The 17101-nt window shown below is 37.6% G+C and overlaps 1 protein-coding gene across 3 annotated transcripts in view; it reads right to left on the bottom strand.

Moving 5' to 3' along the window:
- The window catches only part of LOC113238946 (protein masquerade), a 98532-nt gene that overhangs the window by 38305 nt on the left and 43126 nt on the right, over positions 1 to 17101 (bottom strand). For all 3 annotated transcript variants that reach the window (XM_026475797.1, XM_026475796.1, XM_026475795.1), the window contains exons 2-5: positions 15169 to 15318; positions 11346 to 11468; positions 10257 to 10450; positions 9275 to 9478 (exon numbers count right to left, since the gene is read on the bottom strand). In XM_026475797.1, the coding sequence (XP_026331582.1) occupies positions 9275 to 9478; positions 10257 to 10450; positions 11346 to 11468; positions 15169 to 15318 (671 nt within the window). The remainder of the gene's footprint in view (positions 1 to 9274; positions 9479 to 10256; positions 10451 to 11345; positions 11469 to 15168; positions 15319 to 17101) is intronic.

Consider the following 17101-nt stretch of genomic DNA (forward strand, 5'->3'; position numbering starts at 1 on the left):
TTTTATGAAAAATAGTGACAGACATAAAAGAATAAAAATAAGCTAGCTGTTCTTGACAGTCGTCTGCACTGTCTTAAATTTATTTAGATTCCGATTGATATTCAAAATTTGCCATTTGCGAGGATTAAAACTATAGTGAAACAAAAACTTTACACTAAAGGTTATTATATAGCTTCTACCGTACTTGGATGACAAAAATCCGTGGTAGCAACCCGTTTAGCTCTTGCAGGTAGTCTCGGTCTAAGATGTTTAAATTAAATATTGCAACGATAAATGTATTCAAATGTGTATTCACAAAGAGCAACCCCTAGAGTTTCTTGCTCATTCTTTAAGAGTCAGATCAGCTCAGAGTTTAATCAGTACGACGATTTTAATTAGCTCACGTATGAAGTAAAGATTGTTTGAATTTGATTTTGCTGTTTATAGTTCCTTCTTTACACTTTAAAATCATAAAACATAACGAATTATAAATGTACACTTTATTGGCATAACTTTATTGACTATATATAATATTATTTGCTTGACGTTATTGGCAATATATACACTTCACCTCTTGGAAAGGGGAAATATGCCGAGATTCGCTTCCAAGCCCCCCCACGACAGACGCCTCCCGACGGATGGGTTACATTGTACCTAATACGGGGTGTTTCAAAGAGCATTTCACTGTACATCAAACGGAAAATGCCTTCGACTAAATAAAGGACCTGTAAGGACATGTAAAAGTATCCACTTAGCTAATGTCACAGCCGCCAAAAGGCTGTGACGCTAGTCTTCTGTGGGCCCTCATATTAAAATAATGTGTAATTTCAAAAATATAAAATATTTACATCCCAAATTTATATCCTAAAGTTTGCTGGAAGAAATTGCTACGTAGTGATAAGGTCGCTTGTTGCACATTGACTTACTTTTTTATAAATAACATACTGTTCTACGTCACCACTGTAATTTGTTGTGAAATAGAGATTGTTTAATTACCTAATTTATTCATTCAAAATCGATCGACATGTCTAACGCAAAGCGTAAAATGCAGCTGTCTCCATAAAAAATGGAGGAACATGATTCTTATGGAATAAAAATTTAAACCATGATGCTACGCTTAGTTATATTCGTGTTCCACGTTTTTTCCATGCTCTGAATTATATAAAACTAAACTCTTAACTGCGTGAGAAATACAAATGTTAACAAAAATATTAAAATTTTCGATAAAATAATATTAACGCACACACTCAACATAGCCCCGCACTTGGTAAACCCTGTGTCGCAGGTGCCATGGACACCCACAAATTACACCCAAACTCACGAGAGAAATAAATGCAGGCCATACAAATATTTCTCCCGGGCCGAGAATCGAATCTGGGACCTCTACGTGGCAGTCCGGCAAGGTAACCGTTCGGCCACGGAGGCAGTTAATGTAATAATGTATAATGTTTTCATTTTAATTCTTTACTCTGCTTCATTATTTTTGTCTGTATTCATTTTCAACGCTCTGCTTTTGAAAATCTTCCTTTGATCACATTTCAAAAGCAAAGTACGAAGAGCCGTCATAGAGCCGTGAAGAAAAGAATACACGTTATTAAAAATACTTCTTCGGAGTTGTTTGACTCGTGCAATAAACGAAACCGTATAGGAGGTATTCAGCGAAGCCAGCTCTGGAAAACGGCCGCCTCAAAACCAAATGGGACCGATTCATCATTATGGACAGGATTCTTGCCAATAAGCTTGACATTGGGATATTGAATCGATCGCAGTCGAGGGTATTTCTTCTGAACTTTATCATCCCACAGGTATTAAGACTCGGTAAAGTCGAAACAGAGAAATACTGGAATTGTTTTGATCCAAGATCGCGTTCCCATTATATCGTACGTTTTATTTACAAATAACGTTTTACTTATCGTTGTACGACTGTCGCGTCTAGTTTGTCCCCATATCACGACTATCTGTCGTGACTGTGTTGTGGACGGTTATTTTATCGTTGAACGATAGTCGTGTTTAACTGTTCCCACTAGACCGTGACGACAAATTTAACACTTTTGCACGACAGAATCGTTTGAATCCGCGATTATCTGTCGTCACATTTTAATCGAGACATTTTATTTATCGTTCTAGCCCTTCCCATAGTCACGACAGTCTATCGTCGATACGTCAATCGTGTCGTGCCGTAAATCATGTGAATCGTTTGTACAAGCTACAACACCTTAAGCTGTACGACTATCTGTCGTCATGACGAACGTAATGAAAACGCGATCTACCGCACGTGATCACCGATATGTAAGGTGTAGCCTCCACTAATTAAATTGTTTGTTCTGCAAATGGGTTTATTTCAGCCGGTCTCATTGACAATTTAAGACGGTTGGATTTCCGAGACGTGTGCTTCCAGAACAAATGGAATTTTGCAGTTCACGAACTGCCCCAGACCAAGGCCGACCGTGTCATTTCCGGGGAACGCCGTCTCTCCCATTTCAAAATTAAAAACTCGTCTTTTACACCGTACGAGAGCCGAGAGTCTAGAAAGTAGATATCTGAAATAATAATAGCTTATCCTTCCTTATCCAGTTTTGGAAAAAATAATAATTAATATAGAATTGCGAAATCCTCCTGTTTTCATAGGGAGGCGGAGCAATTTGCCACCCTGTAGGGTGTTTGACAGGTAGACGAAACATAATTTAACTGCTTGTTAGTGTTGAACGCAGTTTCCGATTGCCAACATGCCCTAGGTGGTTCGAGTAGGGGTGAACTGGGAGGCTAGGTAATATGAGGCTGAGGTTGGGTGGTAGACAGGGTGGCGTTAGGGGTTCAGTTTGAGGCTGGGCGGCCGGGATGCTGAGCTCTACAGGTAGCTGGGATGGGGAGGGTGTTCGGCGGTCGTCATAGCAACGGCAACAGGTAAATCGATATATGCAACCCAGTGCAATTACTTTAACGGCTAGCACTGATTTCGTGTTGTGATTTATCTCCTCGAGATGTGCAATGTCAATAACTATTGTCCAATCCTTTGTTCTGAGTTGCAGAAGTTGTTTGTTTAATAAGCTGTATGACAGCTATTACCAATATTACTTTTCATTCAATACTATTCTATACTATTATTCAATAATAATTTCAAATCACGTCATCTGTTTGCTTTTTAATTGCATTGTTTGCCACATTATCTAAACCTGGTATGCAACTGTAATCTCGTTCACCATCGAATATTTTTTTGTTCATAAATACATTCGGTCCCGTATCGTTTGTTGCTGCTCCGTTTCTGTAGTGTTTGTTTCAATGAGTATCGACTTAGGGTAGGTCACGTATTTGTCCCGATCTTGAAACCCTCCCCCTTCAACGGCCTTAGCGAAAGTTCAAGGGCAATAAGTTACACTGACGACTTTTTCGATTGATACGTCGTGTATTATTAGCCGATACGAATAGCCGTAGCATTAATAAAATAAAATCTTCTTTAATTGACATAAATTTTAAATAAAAAATTAATAAAAATAAATTCAAGTTATGTACTATGGGTGACAGATGCTTAGTTCGGATTCTCAAACTGGTCTCAATTGTTTCGCGCTTGTTCTTGATAAACAATATAATTTAGTTATAATTATTAAAACAAAGAAAGAAGAAAGATCACTTAGAAAAAAATCCTTCAATCCGGCCGGATTCGAACCGACGTCTTCCGTGCTAGACGCTGTGCCAAATAAGCCACGGAACGAACCAGCGGACTTCACGAATTTTTCTGTGTCAGATCTTTCCAGAAGGATTACATTCACAAATTAAACTTGAAACCAAATAGTTATTAATTAGTGTAGCCGCCAGACCGAAGTAGAAGATGTAGAGGATCTCCATGAGCAAGTAAAATTAAAGACGATTTAAGTTGACTGTAATATATTGGCAATAGGTTACTGGTTTACAGGAATAGTGCCATTAATCGCTAAACAGTGGTGCTCTCTTATGGAAGTACAATTCCAAAGTGAACGTCCTGTTTGACCTTTGTTAGTTCGTACAAAAAATTCGTTAAATTGTGGTAGGGATGAATTAACATGTAAGTGGTGTTAGTTGATTGATTAAAACTAGAACCCCCGACCTACGTGCTCTTGAGGAGCGTTTAGTTGCTGCTTCAAAAATGACACTAATTTTATTACAAAAATTAACATTATTATTAAATTGGTATCATTTTAAAAAAGCCGGGGCCTGCTATGAGCTCTAAGAGCAATACTATTTAAGCCTGTAAGTTGGATTGCCTGTCAAATTCGTACTATGACCTCAGTAAAACAATTCACTGTCTATGCAGTTTACGTTCCCCATTCGACGTCCTTTCACCTTTTCTTTCAAAGCAAAATCGTATCAAGACGTGCCACGCAAATCTATAAAAATAAGCAATTCAAAAAAGTTACTCCGTGATTGGCTTTTTTTAGATTTTGTTACATTTCTAAGAAATTTTGTTTAATGTTTATTATACTTTCAGTTTCATAATTATTTGTTATCTTTTTAGGATATACAGCCAATTGTCAATAAATAAATACTATTGACTATAGAGCGTTTTTCGAAAATTTTGTTTTGAGTTTCTAATCTTTAAAGTGTTGTTGATAAATTATTGGCATGAATGTTGTTGCAATTTTTAAATTTTCCAATTATGTTATCAAATTACAAACTCACCTTATTCATTTCAATGATAATGACTAAATATGACATGTAATTTTGTCGTACGACAAATTGTAAAGTATGATTGAAAATATGCCGATATTACAAAACGACGTAGTAAGTATAATCAATAATAAAATTAATAAAAAATTAAATTATTCTCATTTTGAACACATTCGGTTAATAGTGCTTGAACGCTCCCATGATAGTACATCTGTCTATTTCTTTCATATGATTTGGTATGTAGTTCCATCTAGCTCTTGTGAGATAACAGCTAGCCAGTCAGAGACAATAATTAACGTTTAAAAAGTAAAACTCATCATCCTGTTATGCCATTCCCGTTCAACTTTGTGTAGGTCATGATACGAATTTAAGCAATTCAGTTTTACCACGTCAAGTGAACTGCAAGGTGCTTTCCTGGCTGGCTTATAAGCATATAGTAGGCCCCCTGCACTTGAGAAACTCTGTATCGCGAGTTTCATGGTGACATAGATAGACAATTACAAAGTACACCCTAGACCCGAGAGAAATAAATGTAGGCTCTTAGAATAATAACGCATAGAAACCTAGTCCGCACACGCTAAGTGAGGCAAATTGAAACGCTCCCAAAGGGCCTACACGAGCGGGCGGGCCGTCAGTGCTCAAAGTCAACTTGCACCGCGAACAGCTCAAGAATTTTAGCTAAAAATGACGAAAGGTGCGGTAAATGAGTGTAAAAATACGTCAGACAAACATAAAATAGATGCTAACATCACATTCCACAAGGAAGTAACGCGTTTCAACTTGTATTTTTATATAAATATTCACTAAAACCGAAAATTAACCTACTAGTAAAACTAACCTACATGAATTTAATTTTTGCCTCACTTGTGACAGTTCGTTTGATATGAAACTATCATTCTATGCGTTATTATTCTAAGTGTAGGCCATTCAAATATTTATCTCAGACCGGGAAACCCTGGACCTCCGCGTAGCAGTTCAGCATGGTAGCCCGTCGGCCACGGAGGCAGTTAAAGTTAAAATAATGACTATGTAAAGTACATACCACCAAAAATATTAAACCAGTTTAATCCGTAAAGTAGTAACACAAATTAGAAACTAGTAGTAGAAATTTTTTTGTTTTCAAACAAAATAAAACAATCTGTGTTTCGTTCCTGCTAAGATATTTGCCCTTGAGCTGTCGACTCTGATTGGCCAATACACTAAACAATCCGCCTACCTTGATGCTCTGGCCACACAGAGGCCGCGGAAGCGTTCCGGGCGCAAGAATTTTTGTGTTGCTCCGCTGAACGCACCACCTTTAAGAATTTGCGTCCTAAATTTGGAAACATAACGCTTCGTGCGAATGTTTGGAATATCCACAAGATTGAGGTAGAAAATCAGTCTATGTCTAATTAAATATAACCATTTTACCATGCCATAGCCATGATAAGTGGATTGACGTTCACATTAGGAAATGGCATTTAGGCTACAAACAGAACGACAGCCAGCAGCGGAGCGGTGGCGATGGCGATGCGGTAAAAGTGGCCTGTTCTTGACAACCAATAACAACAGGACAGGACGTCTGTGCGAGAGCGACATAGCGTGCGGTCTCTACGCGAGATCAGCAGTATCTCGCGCTTTATGTCTCTGTCGCGCAACTCACGGCCTGCGTTAAAGTGACGTAACGAGAGCATGAACGCGATGTCGATTCTGTGACGTGACGTTTTTCTAGTACCTAATTCTTTTGAGTATCAGTTACTATGGTCGCAAGAAGACTGTAATCCGTACCACAAACAAAGAAGAACAAAAGGAAAAATCCGCAAAACTTCTATAATAATGCTCTAGAATAATTGTGGAAACGTTTGACTGTATTCTTGGAAATATCAAGCCAGAATTGGAATCACATTTTAAAATTATGAACGAATAGTAATCTCTATTATTCTATTTATAGTGATTAATAGTCCTTGATTTTTATGGTCAATGTTTGCTGTTCCATGTTGATGGTCTTAAAACTGCCGAAATTATTTCCAGGGACGACATCTTTAAATTTGAATCATCGAAACATTGGTGCTGGTAGGTAACAAGACGACATTACTATGACCGCCGCTCGACTGCGCGACCCTCATGTGCCGTCGCAGCCGTCGAGAACAGCATACGTAAACTGCCTAAGTCTTTATCAAGCCGCGCAAACCGCCATCCGCATCGCTGTCGCTACCGCTTAAGAATGAACACAAAATCGACGGGTGTTCACGGTGCTCCCGTTGACAAGTTACACAACAACCACAACGCGTCGTGATCAAATACCATAAGGCCGCAAATTCGCAACGGTGATGCGTTCAGCGGCGCGTTCAAGGTTTGCAAGTACGCACTTTGTGCTTTATTTTTGATGTATCCAAACACACCCCGGACACTCCATACAACGATCGAAAGTTATTTACCTACTACTACTACATACAGCAAGGCGTACACGCGCAAATGTGTGCGTGAATTGGTAGGGTTACCCATCACTTTCCCGTACGTAGTCTGAGTTTGTTATCTATAATTCTATTAATAGAATCCTAATAATTGCACACGTTCATTAGGTATTTAGGTACATCAATATAATATTATATTTTTTTAGTTTATTTAAAAAATAATGATTTAAGCACCTAAAATATTATATTTTGGACAGATACATTTCAATAAGGTAACCAAGGTATTTGAAACTGCGTGTCCAACTTTATTATTCCCAAGTTAATAATAATTACATTCATTGCATATTAATCGAAAATACAAAATTGAAAATTCGAGAACCCTTGTCTACTATATTACATCTCATTATATTGATGTAATAAACCTGTATTATATATTACTCTGCACTAACGAAGAAAGCAATAACTGAATGAGTCTAAGACATAAGTTTTTTTACATATCTCGTTTCGTCTTTCGAAAAACGAAAGCAACTTGTCTCTTTCGGCCGTACGCAGCACAAGTCACGTATAATGACGTTGTATATTAATGTACAAGTTTGATAATGAATAAATGAAATCTATATTAATTATATTCATAATATAAAAACCGTCTTAGAGCGAAAACGGTTCGCCGACAGCCTTGTTGCCGTTCCGTCAATGTGCGGGGCGTGGTGCGGTATCTAAAGCTAGGGAGGGGCGGAGAGTGTTCATTCTCGTTGGTTTTTGTTCTCTGTATCCAACATAAGATACACATTTTCGCGCAATGTACGCGCAAGCCTTAAATCCCCCGAAGGCTGCACTTCACCGAATTTGCGAGCTAAGGTATGCTCGACGCGAATTTATGTATTTTGAGCTAACTACAACACGTTCAGGCGAAACTATCATAACACGTGTAATGCGTTTTTTTCGCTCAATGAGCGTTTTCGTTTTTTGAGCCTAACATTATAATTGAATCATATTTCATTTCTACTTGTACCTTGAGTAATGATCTTTAAAACTTTTCCTGTTTTACTATACATATATCCATACGTAGATGCCATCCCAAAATCATATCTCTCAAAACAAAACCACTATGTATGAAAGTAACTTAAAAATCTTCTAACACTTTTCGTTCATTTCACAATAAAGATCAACACAGATTTAAGTCAAACGGATTAGAAGTTTTGGGGTCAATATATGAATATAAATATGAAAAGGAAACTGTCGAGATTCAAACCTAAATCTAGATTTAAACCTTTGTTCAGCTTGCACTTTCTTTATGCTTTACAATTTTTATAAATCGAAACTCTGTGTTAGACATATTTATTACATTTACCCATAAATACGCTGTACGGGGCTCAAATTTGAAGCACAATTTAATAGAATGTTCGAAGGGTGGTTTCCTGCTCACCCCTGCTACACTCTATTAAAAGACTAAATCGATAGCAATACGCGTGATCTGTGGGTTTCAGTCAGCCTCCCCACCCCACAGCATGCCCACTCTCGGTTGCTAGGAGGTCAACGGTAAGAGCACTGACAATTTCCTAGAATATACTGTACACTATGTACCCTGACGAATTTATGACGTTACTATTTGTCACTCGAACCAATATATCTTTTCAACCATTTTTAGGTTGCATGGTAGGGACTTGTGCGGAAACATCTTCAACCCATTTATACGGCCCACTGCCGAGCACGCTGGTTGGGGACTTCACATGTTTCCCGAGGGTTTGTGAACCTTCTTCGACGTGCAGTTCCCTCTCAATGTAGTCCTCATGGCAAACTCAGAGTGGCGAGCCCGGCTTCGAACCTACGGCCTCTGCTTGAGAGGCAGTAGGATACACAATTAAGCTTATTTCATTATGCGAAAATGCCGATTGTCTTTTGTCTCTGTACAGGCCTAGATAAAGCATTAAGTATAGTAAATGTTTCAAAAAATTTAAAAAAAATTAAAATATTTTATTGACAAGCGCGGTTTATATACGGACAGTTGAACCTGTCCAGTACCCTGCTCACCAGTGCCGATGCGCGTTGGCGCATGATCGTGTAGAAGCAGTCGACTTGCGCCGCTGCGAATACGCGCGAGGCGCTACAGTACCGGAGCAGCCCCAAACCATTAAACGCATTATTGTATTAGACACGAAGGGCCCATACGACTTTTTAGAGTACTTCTCCCACAGGCTACACGTGTAGAAAGATGTACAGAAAGCCCTGAAAAGTGTTTTACGAAGTTAAATATACTTTACCGGTGTGGAGGGCCGAGGAGTTGTTGTAGGTCTCGGTCGCATTGTAGTCTCCGCTATTTTGGGCTCGGTGAGGCAGCAGGTGGCCTCCCCTGGACATGACGCATCCTCGTCTACGTGGTCGCAAAGTAAAGCGAATAGACCACTGATACAATCCCCGCGACATTTACGGTTAGGTTTGATCTTTGGAGAAGGAGTCGTTGTCAGCTGAAAAAAGGACCGGTGTCGAGGCTTAAGCGATCATTCTCGGACTAGTGTTCACTGCCCAATTTGAATATTTAAATAATAAAAATTGCCACGGAAATTAGGTAGTGAACACTAGTCTGAGATAGCCGTAAGGTAAAGTAAACAAATTGCTTTATTAATAAGGAGCAATTTGTTTATTATTAACATTAAATCGAACAGAATGTTGAAGCGTAATTATATAGACAAAATTTCTTGCTTCTTGCTTCCTTTATGGGGAACTGTGTACGTTTTTACAATAAGATTCCGGAGCATATATTAAGATTACCATTTTCCAAGTTTAAAACTTACATTAAAAGTATTTTAATTGAAAAGTCATATTACAAAATTGAAGAGTATATGTGTTAGATGAAAATGTATCTAAAGACAACGTGAGGCTAAATATGATTCAAAATGTATTCTATAGCATTTATGTTTATTTGAAAAGAGCAATCCCTAGAGTTTCTTACTTGTTCTTTTCAGAGAGGTCAGCGTAGTGAACGAGCAGTAGCTTAAAAAATGACGTTTTCAAGTGTAAAAATTTTACCTATGGAATAAATGATTGTTTGACTTTGACTTTGGCTGTTACAAATCATAAAACATCACAATACAATAGTATAAAGTAAACACAAAGTAACAAAGTAAGTAAGAACAAAGAAATTGTTATACAAACCAGATACATTCACTGTGCAGTACAAAGACTGAAATTCGCTTTTGCAAGACAAGAGGCAGTAATTAAGTGTCGCTGGCACGAGATACTCACCGCGGTTGCGGGTCTTTTCGTAGCGTGTTTTTTCTCATTCGGTACAACCAGGTCGGACGGAGGTCTGTCTCCGTACCCGTCCTTAGATACGCAGCATAGCCTTCCCGGGACGCAAAGATCGTTAGAAGTCAAATACGCTTCACAGTACTGTGTGAGTCTGGCTTCAACACACACGCCAGGGCACGCGATGTTTCCTGAAAAATTACGTGGATGAACCCGCGGCACAGCCTCGACTGTGGCTCCTTATACCGTACAGCTTCGTATTCCTCGAATTCGCTCGGCGTCTAGCTTAAATTAAAATATCCTCTCTCATACTTCGTCCTTCCATCCCTGGTTGCAATATTTACAAGTTAAACAATTCGCGTAGCAAAATTTATTACATGTTAACTAAAAAATGTTTTATCTGTACGCGAACTACCCTGTGAACAGAAATAATTAAAGTGCCAGGGGCCCGTATCAACACGTCCATCTCGTGGTACAAAACCAATGTCCATTTACCACCCCCCGACCGTTCGGGGAACCGCGTAATACTTTACATAAAGGCTTTATTATGTAGTGCATTTCCAGTACCAGCTCACTCATATTATACAGACATGTTAACTGCCCCAGGTTTGGCGTGTCTAGATTCGATGGCTGGATGGCTAACTGCAGCGAGTAAATAATAAGAGCAAATAACTAACAGTACATAGGGTGTCTAGCCCACGCAAAGCTCTCGCCCTGAGTGAGAGCTACCCCCTGGGGAGATATGTCTGTGAAGTTTTTGTGCAGGTAGTTATTAAATCTCCCTGCGGCGTTCGTGTTTTACAATATTGACATACCAAAATTTCCCCTAATTTGATGTTGTCTGTAAAGTGAAGCTGTTTTATTGTAATTTAATAATGACCTCGGACAGCGAGTAATGGGTATTTTGTCGAGTGAACACAATATTATTGAGTTATTTTAAAGGATATGTGGATGACGAAAGTGTTGTGTCGTGCATTTAACAACAAAAATACGTACTTGATTAGTCCGTTGATTTTAACCTGTTTTTTTTGTTTTGTAGCCCTTAGCTTCCTACTTATGTACCTTAGATGTATACCTAATAATTACCACTGTCTTTGTATTTGTCGTGGTGCGGTGACCGCGTCGTGTGGTCCTCCTCGTCGCTCTCAGCCTCAGTGGTGGTATAGCGCGTCGTAAACGGTCTCCTTGTTGTGGCCAAAGTCTCGTTACCTGTTGTAATTAATATTTTATGATAAGACGTGTGGTTATTAACTTAACAATTATTCATAATTACTATGCTTCTACTATGGCTATATTACGTAACAGAGAAGAGAACGAAACAGGAGAGCTCACGCTACACTACACTCCTTGTCATAAACAATGCATTAGATTTTGGTAATTTTCGAGATATTGACATCTAGCTTTAGCCGCCACTTTGGACTATAAAATATGAGTCATGATTTTTTTAATCTGAAAACCTCTACTTCGGAGCTAATGTTTGGCGGTCTTTTGCCGATAGTACCAGTTTCGGAAAGGTACAATTCTGAATTGGTTCTTTGCCATCGTGTACCAAAATTCCGTGAGTTCAGAATAGTGCCCCAATGACAATGCTATTGCTCTTGTACTTATACCACACCCCGGACACTCCATACAACAACTACTACATACAGCAAGGCGCTATTTGCACAGGCGCAAATGTGTGCGTGAAGCGGCAGGGTTACCAATCACTTTCCCGAATGTGGTCAGAGTGAAACTTTATATTAACTTATTTAACTTAATATTACAAACGCAAAAGTAGGTCTATTTGTTCCTTACGTTTTCACGCCTAAACTGGTCAGCTAATGATGAATTTTGGCAAAGAAATAGATGGAACCTAGGAGAATGACATAGACTACTTTTTGTCACAAAAATAAATCTTAAAGGGGGTAAAATAGGGGATGAAAGTTTGTATTGAACTTGAATATTTCAAAACCATCTTTATTTCATAGGTAAGCATATAACTCTACTATGTATTCGTAAGGCGGATTCCCTTGAGAAAATGAGCATGAAACTCTAGGGGTTGTTCTTTGTGAATAAACATTTGAATACATTTATCATTTACAATATTTATTTCAAACATCCTAGATTGAGAATGCCTGCAGGAATTAAGCGGGTCACTACACTGGGGTTTTTTGTTTCACTATAGTTTTAAACCTCGTAAATGGCAAATTTTGAATATCAACCGGAATCTTATTAGAGAAGCCTATACATTAAATGAATTTGTGACTTTGTGAAGACGACTATGAGAACAGCCAGTTTATTTTAATTCATCGTGATATAGTCATGTCTGTCACTATATTTCATAAAAAAAATACTATAAATAAATAAATAACCTTTTCGTAAATGTACTGCGACCCTAGTGTAAGAATGTTAATCTCTTTAAACTTATCTCTCAAACACACACTCTGGGGCGCAGATTGTAAATTGCCCTAACCACACGTACAGAGAACCAATAAAGCTATGGAAATTAATATAGTACAATAGGCTACTCGAAGTTACAGAAACCAGGAGCCTACTATGAGCTTATAAGCAGCCAGCCAAGTTCCATGCAATTTACTTGTCGTGGTAAAACTGAATTGGTTAAATTCATGTCATGACCTCATTGACTTACAATTATATGGACGTCGGGTCCGCGCTAAAAAGTGTCCGAACTTATAGGGCGTTAAAATCGTATACAGAGCGTCATTCACGCTTTACTCTTCGTTTGTTCGACTGACAGCGTGATACTGTGATGACATTACAATTTAAATTTCGAATAGGTTGACTTGGGACATTTTTTTCGTTGGTTTTGTATTAGACTCGTCGTCCATTTATTTGTAAGTCTAGAACTAGAAATCATACTCAAGACCTTGCCATCGAGTATATTTCTATATACTCGATGAATGCATTATAGTCAAATTTGGCACTATGTAAAAGTTATTTCACTATTTTCGGTCAATAAAATTATTAAAATGATTAAAATTCCATTTAAAAATTGCAGTAACATTCATGCCAATAATTTATCAACAATACTTTAAATATTGGAGACTCGAACTAATATTTAATGTCCCAAGTCAACCTATTTAAACGTAGTGACATGTAAAGGAATATGAAAAAGCTAAAACGTTGAATTTAAATTGTAATGTCATCGCAGTACTATCTAATTTTGCTTGCTTCGCTGTCAGTCGAACAAACGAAGACTAAAGCGTGAATGACACTCTGTATACGATTTTAACGCCCTATAAGTTCGGACACATTTTAGCGCGGCCCCGACGTCCATATAACTGTAAGTCAATGTATATAGCCTAAAAAGATAATAAATAAATAGGAAACTGAAAATACAATAAAATTTAAACGAAATTTCTTAAAAATGTAACAAAATCTAAAAAAGTTAGTCAAGGAGTAACTTTTTTTGAATTGCTTATTTTTACAGATTTGCGTGGCAAATGTCATGATAGGATTTTGCTATGAAAGATAAGGTAAATGGATTTCGAATGGGGAAAGTAAACTGCATGGACTGTGAATTGTTTTACTGAGGTCATCATTGACTTACAAATAAATGGACGACGGGTCTAATACAAAAACCACGAAAAAAATGTCCCAAGTCAACCTATTCGAAATTTAAATTGTTATGTCATCGCAGTATCGCGCTGTCCGTAGAACAAATGAAGACTAAAGCGGAGTGTCGCGCTCTGTATACGATTTTAGCGCCTTACAAGTGCGGACACTTTTTAGCGCGGACCCGACGTCCATATAATTGTAAGTCAATGGAGGTCATAGTACGAATTTGACAGGCAATCCAACTTACAGGCTTAAATAGGATTGCTCTAAGAGCTCATAGTAGGCCCCCAGTATCCTATATGTTTTTAATCTTAGTTAGTCACGTTATGTACCCAGTTAATTCTTACGTACTCAACCGTCCGGTTGACCGGTAGAGGATACCTAATAGTATTAAGTCCGTAGTAGATCGGATATTAAGTAGTTTACTCGTAAGCCATTTGTTCTTAAAACGATCATTCTCTTACTTAGTGCTTTATTATTTAAGCATTGAATTATTTATCGTGTAATGTTATTTAATAATTACACGATAATATTCTTGAATGTTTAATTAAAATTATCACGGAAATTAGCCTGCCTGTCGCTTGGTGTCGGTCCATGAGCTCCATCAGCTCGTCCCGCCCGCCTCCTTTAACCATCAGACATCCAGACGAATGGCGGGATATCATTCTTACTTGGTCGCTATTCGCTTCAGGCGCACTTTTTATCGTCTTTGTTATACTCGTACGCCTAACCCAGGAATGGAATTCCCTGCCAGCGATTGTGTTTCCGAGCACATACAACCCGGTACCTTTAAACTGCCACTATATGCCTATGCGCATTGTGTGGGCGAGCTCGTTCCATCGTAGATCCTAGCTTTAAATACAGAGTAACATAAGTCCGAAAATGACCACCTAATATAAATAACGCGTACCACACTCATAACACGAGGCAAACCCTGTATCGGGTGCCACGCACATAGACTACTACAAATTAGTACACCCAAACTCATGAGGGAGAAATAAATGCAGGCCATATAAATATTTCTCCCGGCTGGGGAATCGAACCCGGAACCTCTGGGCAATTTGTAAGTCGAAGGCAGTTTGTAAATAAGGTGAAAAATGGGTTCAAAAAGAAGTCATTCATCAGTGTTCATTATGTAACTGTTACCATTGTTTTTGTGAGTACAATGACGCTTTTGAAATTGTTTTTCATTATTCCCAAATTACGGGTGAACAGGGTGCAATAAAGGAACGCCTGAGCAACAATCCGCGAATACCTTACGCAAAATTGTCAAACCTTTTCATCTCGATGGCAAGCATAATAGAGTACAGGACAATATTCATTGTTCTAATTCAAGACAAACATTTCTTACCGGGCGGTTCGTCGACGCAGCACTTCATTGAGGGGTTGGGGCACTCGACTTCGTCCAGCACGTTCGAGCAGATGAGTGACGCCAGCGCGTGCATGCACACTCCCGGGCAGTTCTTCGCGTCCACCTGGGTGTCCAGCGTATCCAAAAGACCTGTAATGCAAAAAATAGATATGCTTTATATCAAAATCAGACCAAAATTAAACAAGAGGTAAAGGTACTACACTATCAAGTAGGTGCGAGAACGAACTACAAGAAGAATGTAAATTACCTCAGAAACAAATACAAATCTACGACTCAAAGGTTACAAAAACACCCGAACATAACAATAAGATAATGGTGTTATATGGTCTACCAGAAATCAGTTGGGAAATAGAAAGTGATCTTATTGACCGAATCGTAAACATTTTTTATGATGTACTAAATATTGACCTGACTGGTTATATAGAAGAAATTTCACGCATAGGAAGGAACGGCTCACAACGACCAGTAAAAATCGAGCTCATAAGTAAGGGTAAGACAAAACAAACACTTGAAAATACTCAGTATTACCATGGACCAATAACCCAAGAGGACTGCTAATCTCCATATTAAAAATCGTAGCTCTGAAAAAGGTCAAAATTCCGTCTTATTTCTAGATGGCGCTGATCGATAGCCTGGAATTAGTTTATATTTACGTAAATGGCCGTGGATATCGATTAACTCCTCTTTTATAGGAAATATAGTAGATATTCTATTTTTCTTGTAATGTTTTTCAAATATTTAGTAATAAACTAAAATTATTCTCTGAACTTCGATATTTATGCGTATCAATAGATGGCATTGTTCGTTGTTAACTAATTAATAACGTAACGCTTGCGAATATAGTTAGATGGCGCAAATCCTAAACAAAATAAAAGAATACTTGGAAGTATCTATAAAAATCTGAGCAATATAGTATAACCTAAAGGAAGTCTAAATTGTCATCCGTTTGCGGTGGCGCACAGTGGGCCCAAATTGATAATTCTTGGACATAGGAATAACTTGTGGAGTATCGAGCTAATTTTTTTATGTGATAGACAATAACACTCCTAACAACTTTTATTCTTGTATGATTTCTTGAAAAGTTAATAGTTTCAGAGAAAAAAAATATAATTTTTTTTTTGTGGAGAAATATACATTTTGTTCTTTATCTCAAAATATACGAAAATGTAGTGTGCGTGGGTTACTTACAGTATAGTTCCAATCATTTTCTATGTAGAAAAAAATAATCCGTCTGCATGTACTTGCGGCTTTGTAAGTAGAGGTGCGGCAAAATTGCTAACTCTTTTATGTACTTTTTTAACAAAATACATGAGCTTCGACTAAAGAAAATTTAATTTTAGTGCTAAATTACACAGAGCGTTATAACAATAACACGAAAGTTAAGTAGAAACTAGTATATTGTGTTTTATTTTTTAATAAATAACAAATCTAACATTTTGACATCTTTTTACTCGTAAAGCCGCAAGTACCTGCTGATGGATTGTTTTTTTCTTGATAGAGAATGATTGGACTTATACTGTAAATAAAGCACACATTACATTTTTCTACAATTCGAGATAAAAAAATAAAATGTTTATTTCTCCAAACAAAAAAAAAACTAAAATTTTTTTCTGAAACAATCAGCTTTCCAAGAAATTACATAACAATAAAAGTTACCAGGAATGTTATTATGTATCATGTGAAAAAAATCAGCTCTGTATTCCTAAAATTGTATCATGATTAAATAATTATTTAGCCTAAAATTTATACTTTTTATTTCCGTTATTTTTAATTACCTTCAGATTAATTTATACTGGGTTGTTGGACTTTATGCACTGTTTGTAATGGATGACATATTACACACAGATTACACGAAGCTCATGTATTTTGTTAAAAAAGTACATAAAAGAGTTAGCAATTTTGCCGCACCTTT

The sequence above is a fragment of the Hyposmocoma kahamanoa genome, unplaced genomic scaffold (genome assembly GCF_003589595.1).
Source record: "Hyposmocoma kahamanoa isolate Upper Pololo Valley unplaced genomic scaffold, ASM358959v1 98972, whole genome shotgun sequence".
Taxonomy (NCBI): Eukaryota; Metazoa; Arthropoda; class Insecta; order Lepidoptera; family Cosmopterigidae; genus Hyposmocoma; species Hyposmocoma kahamanoa.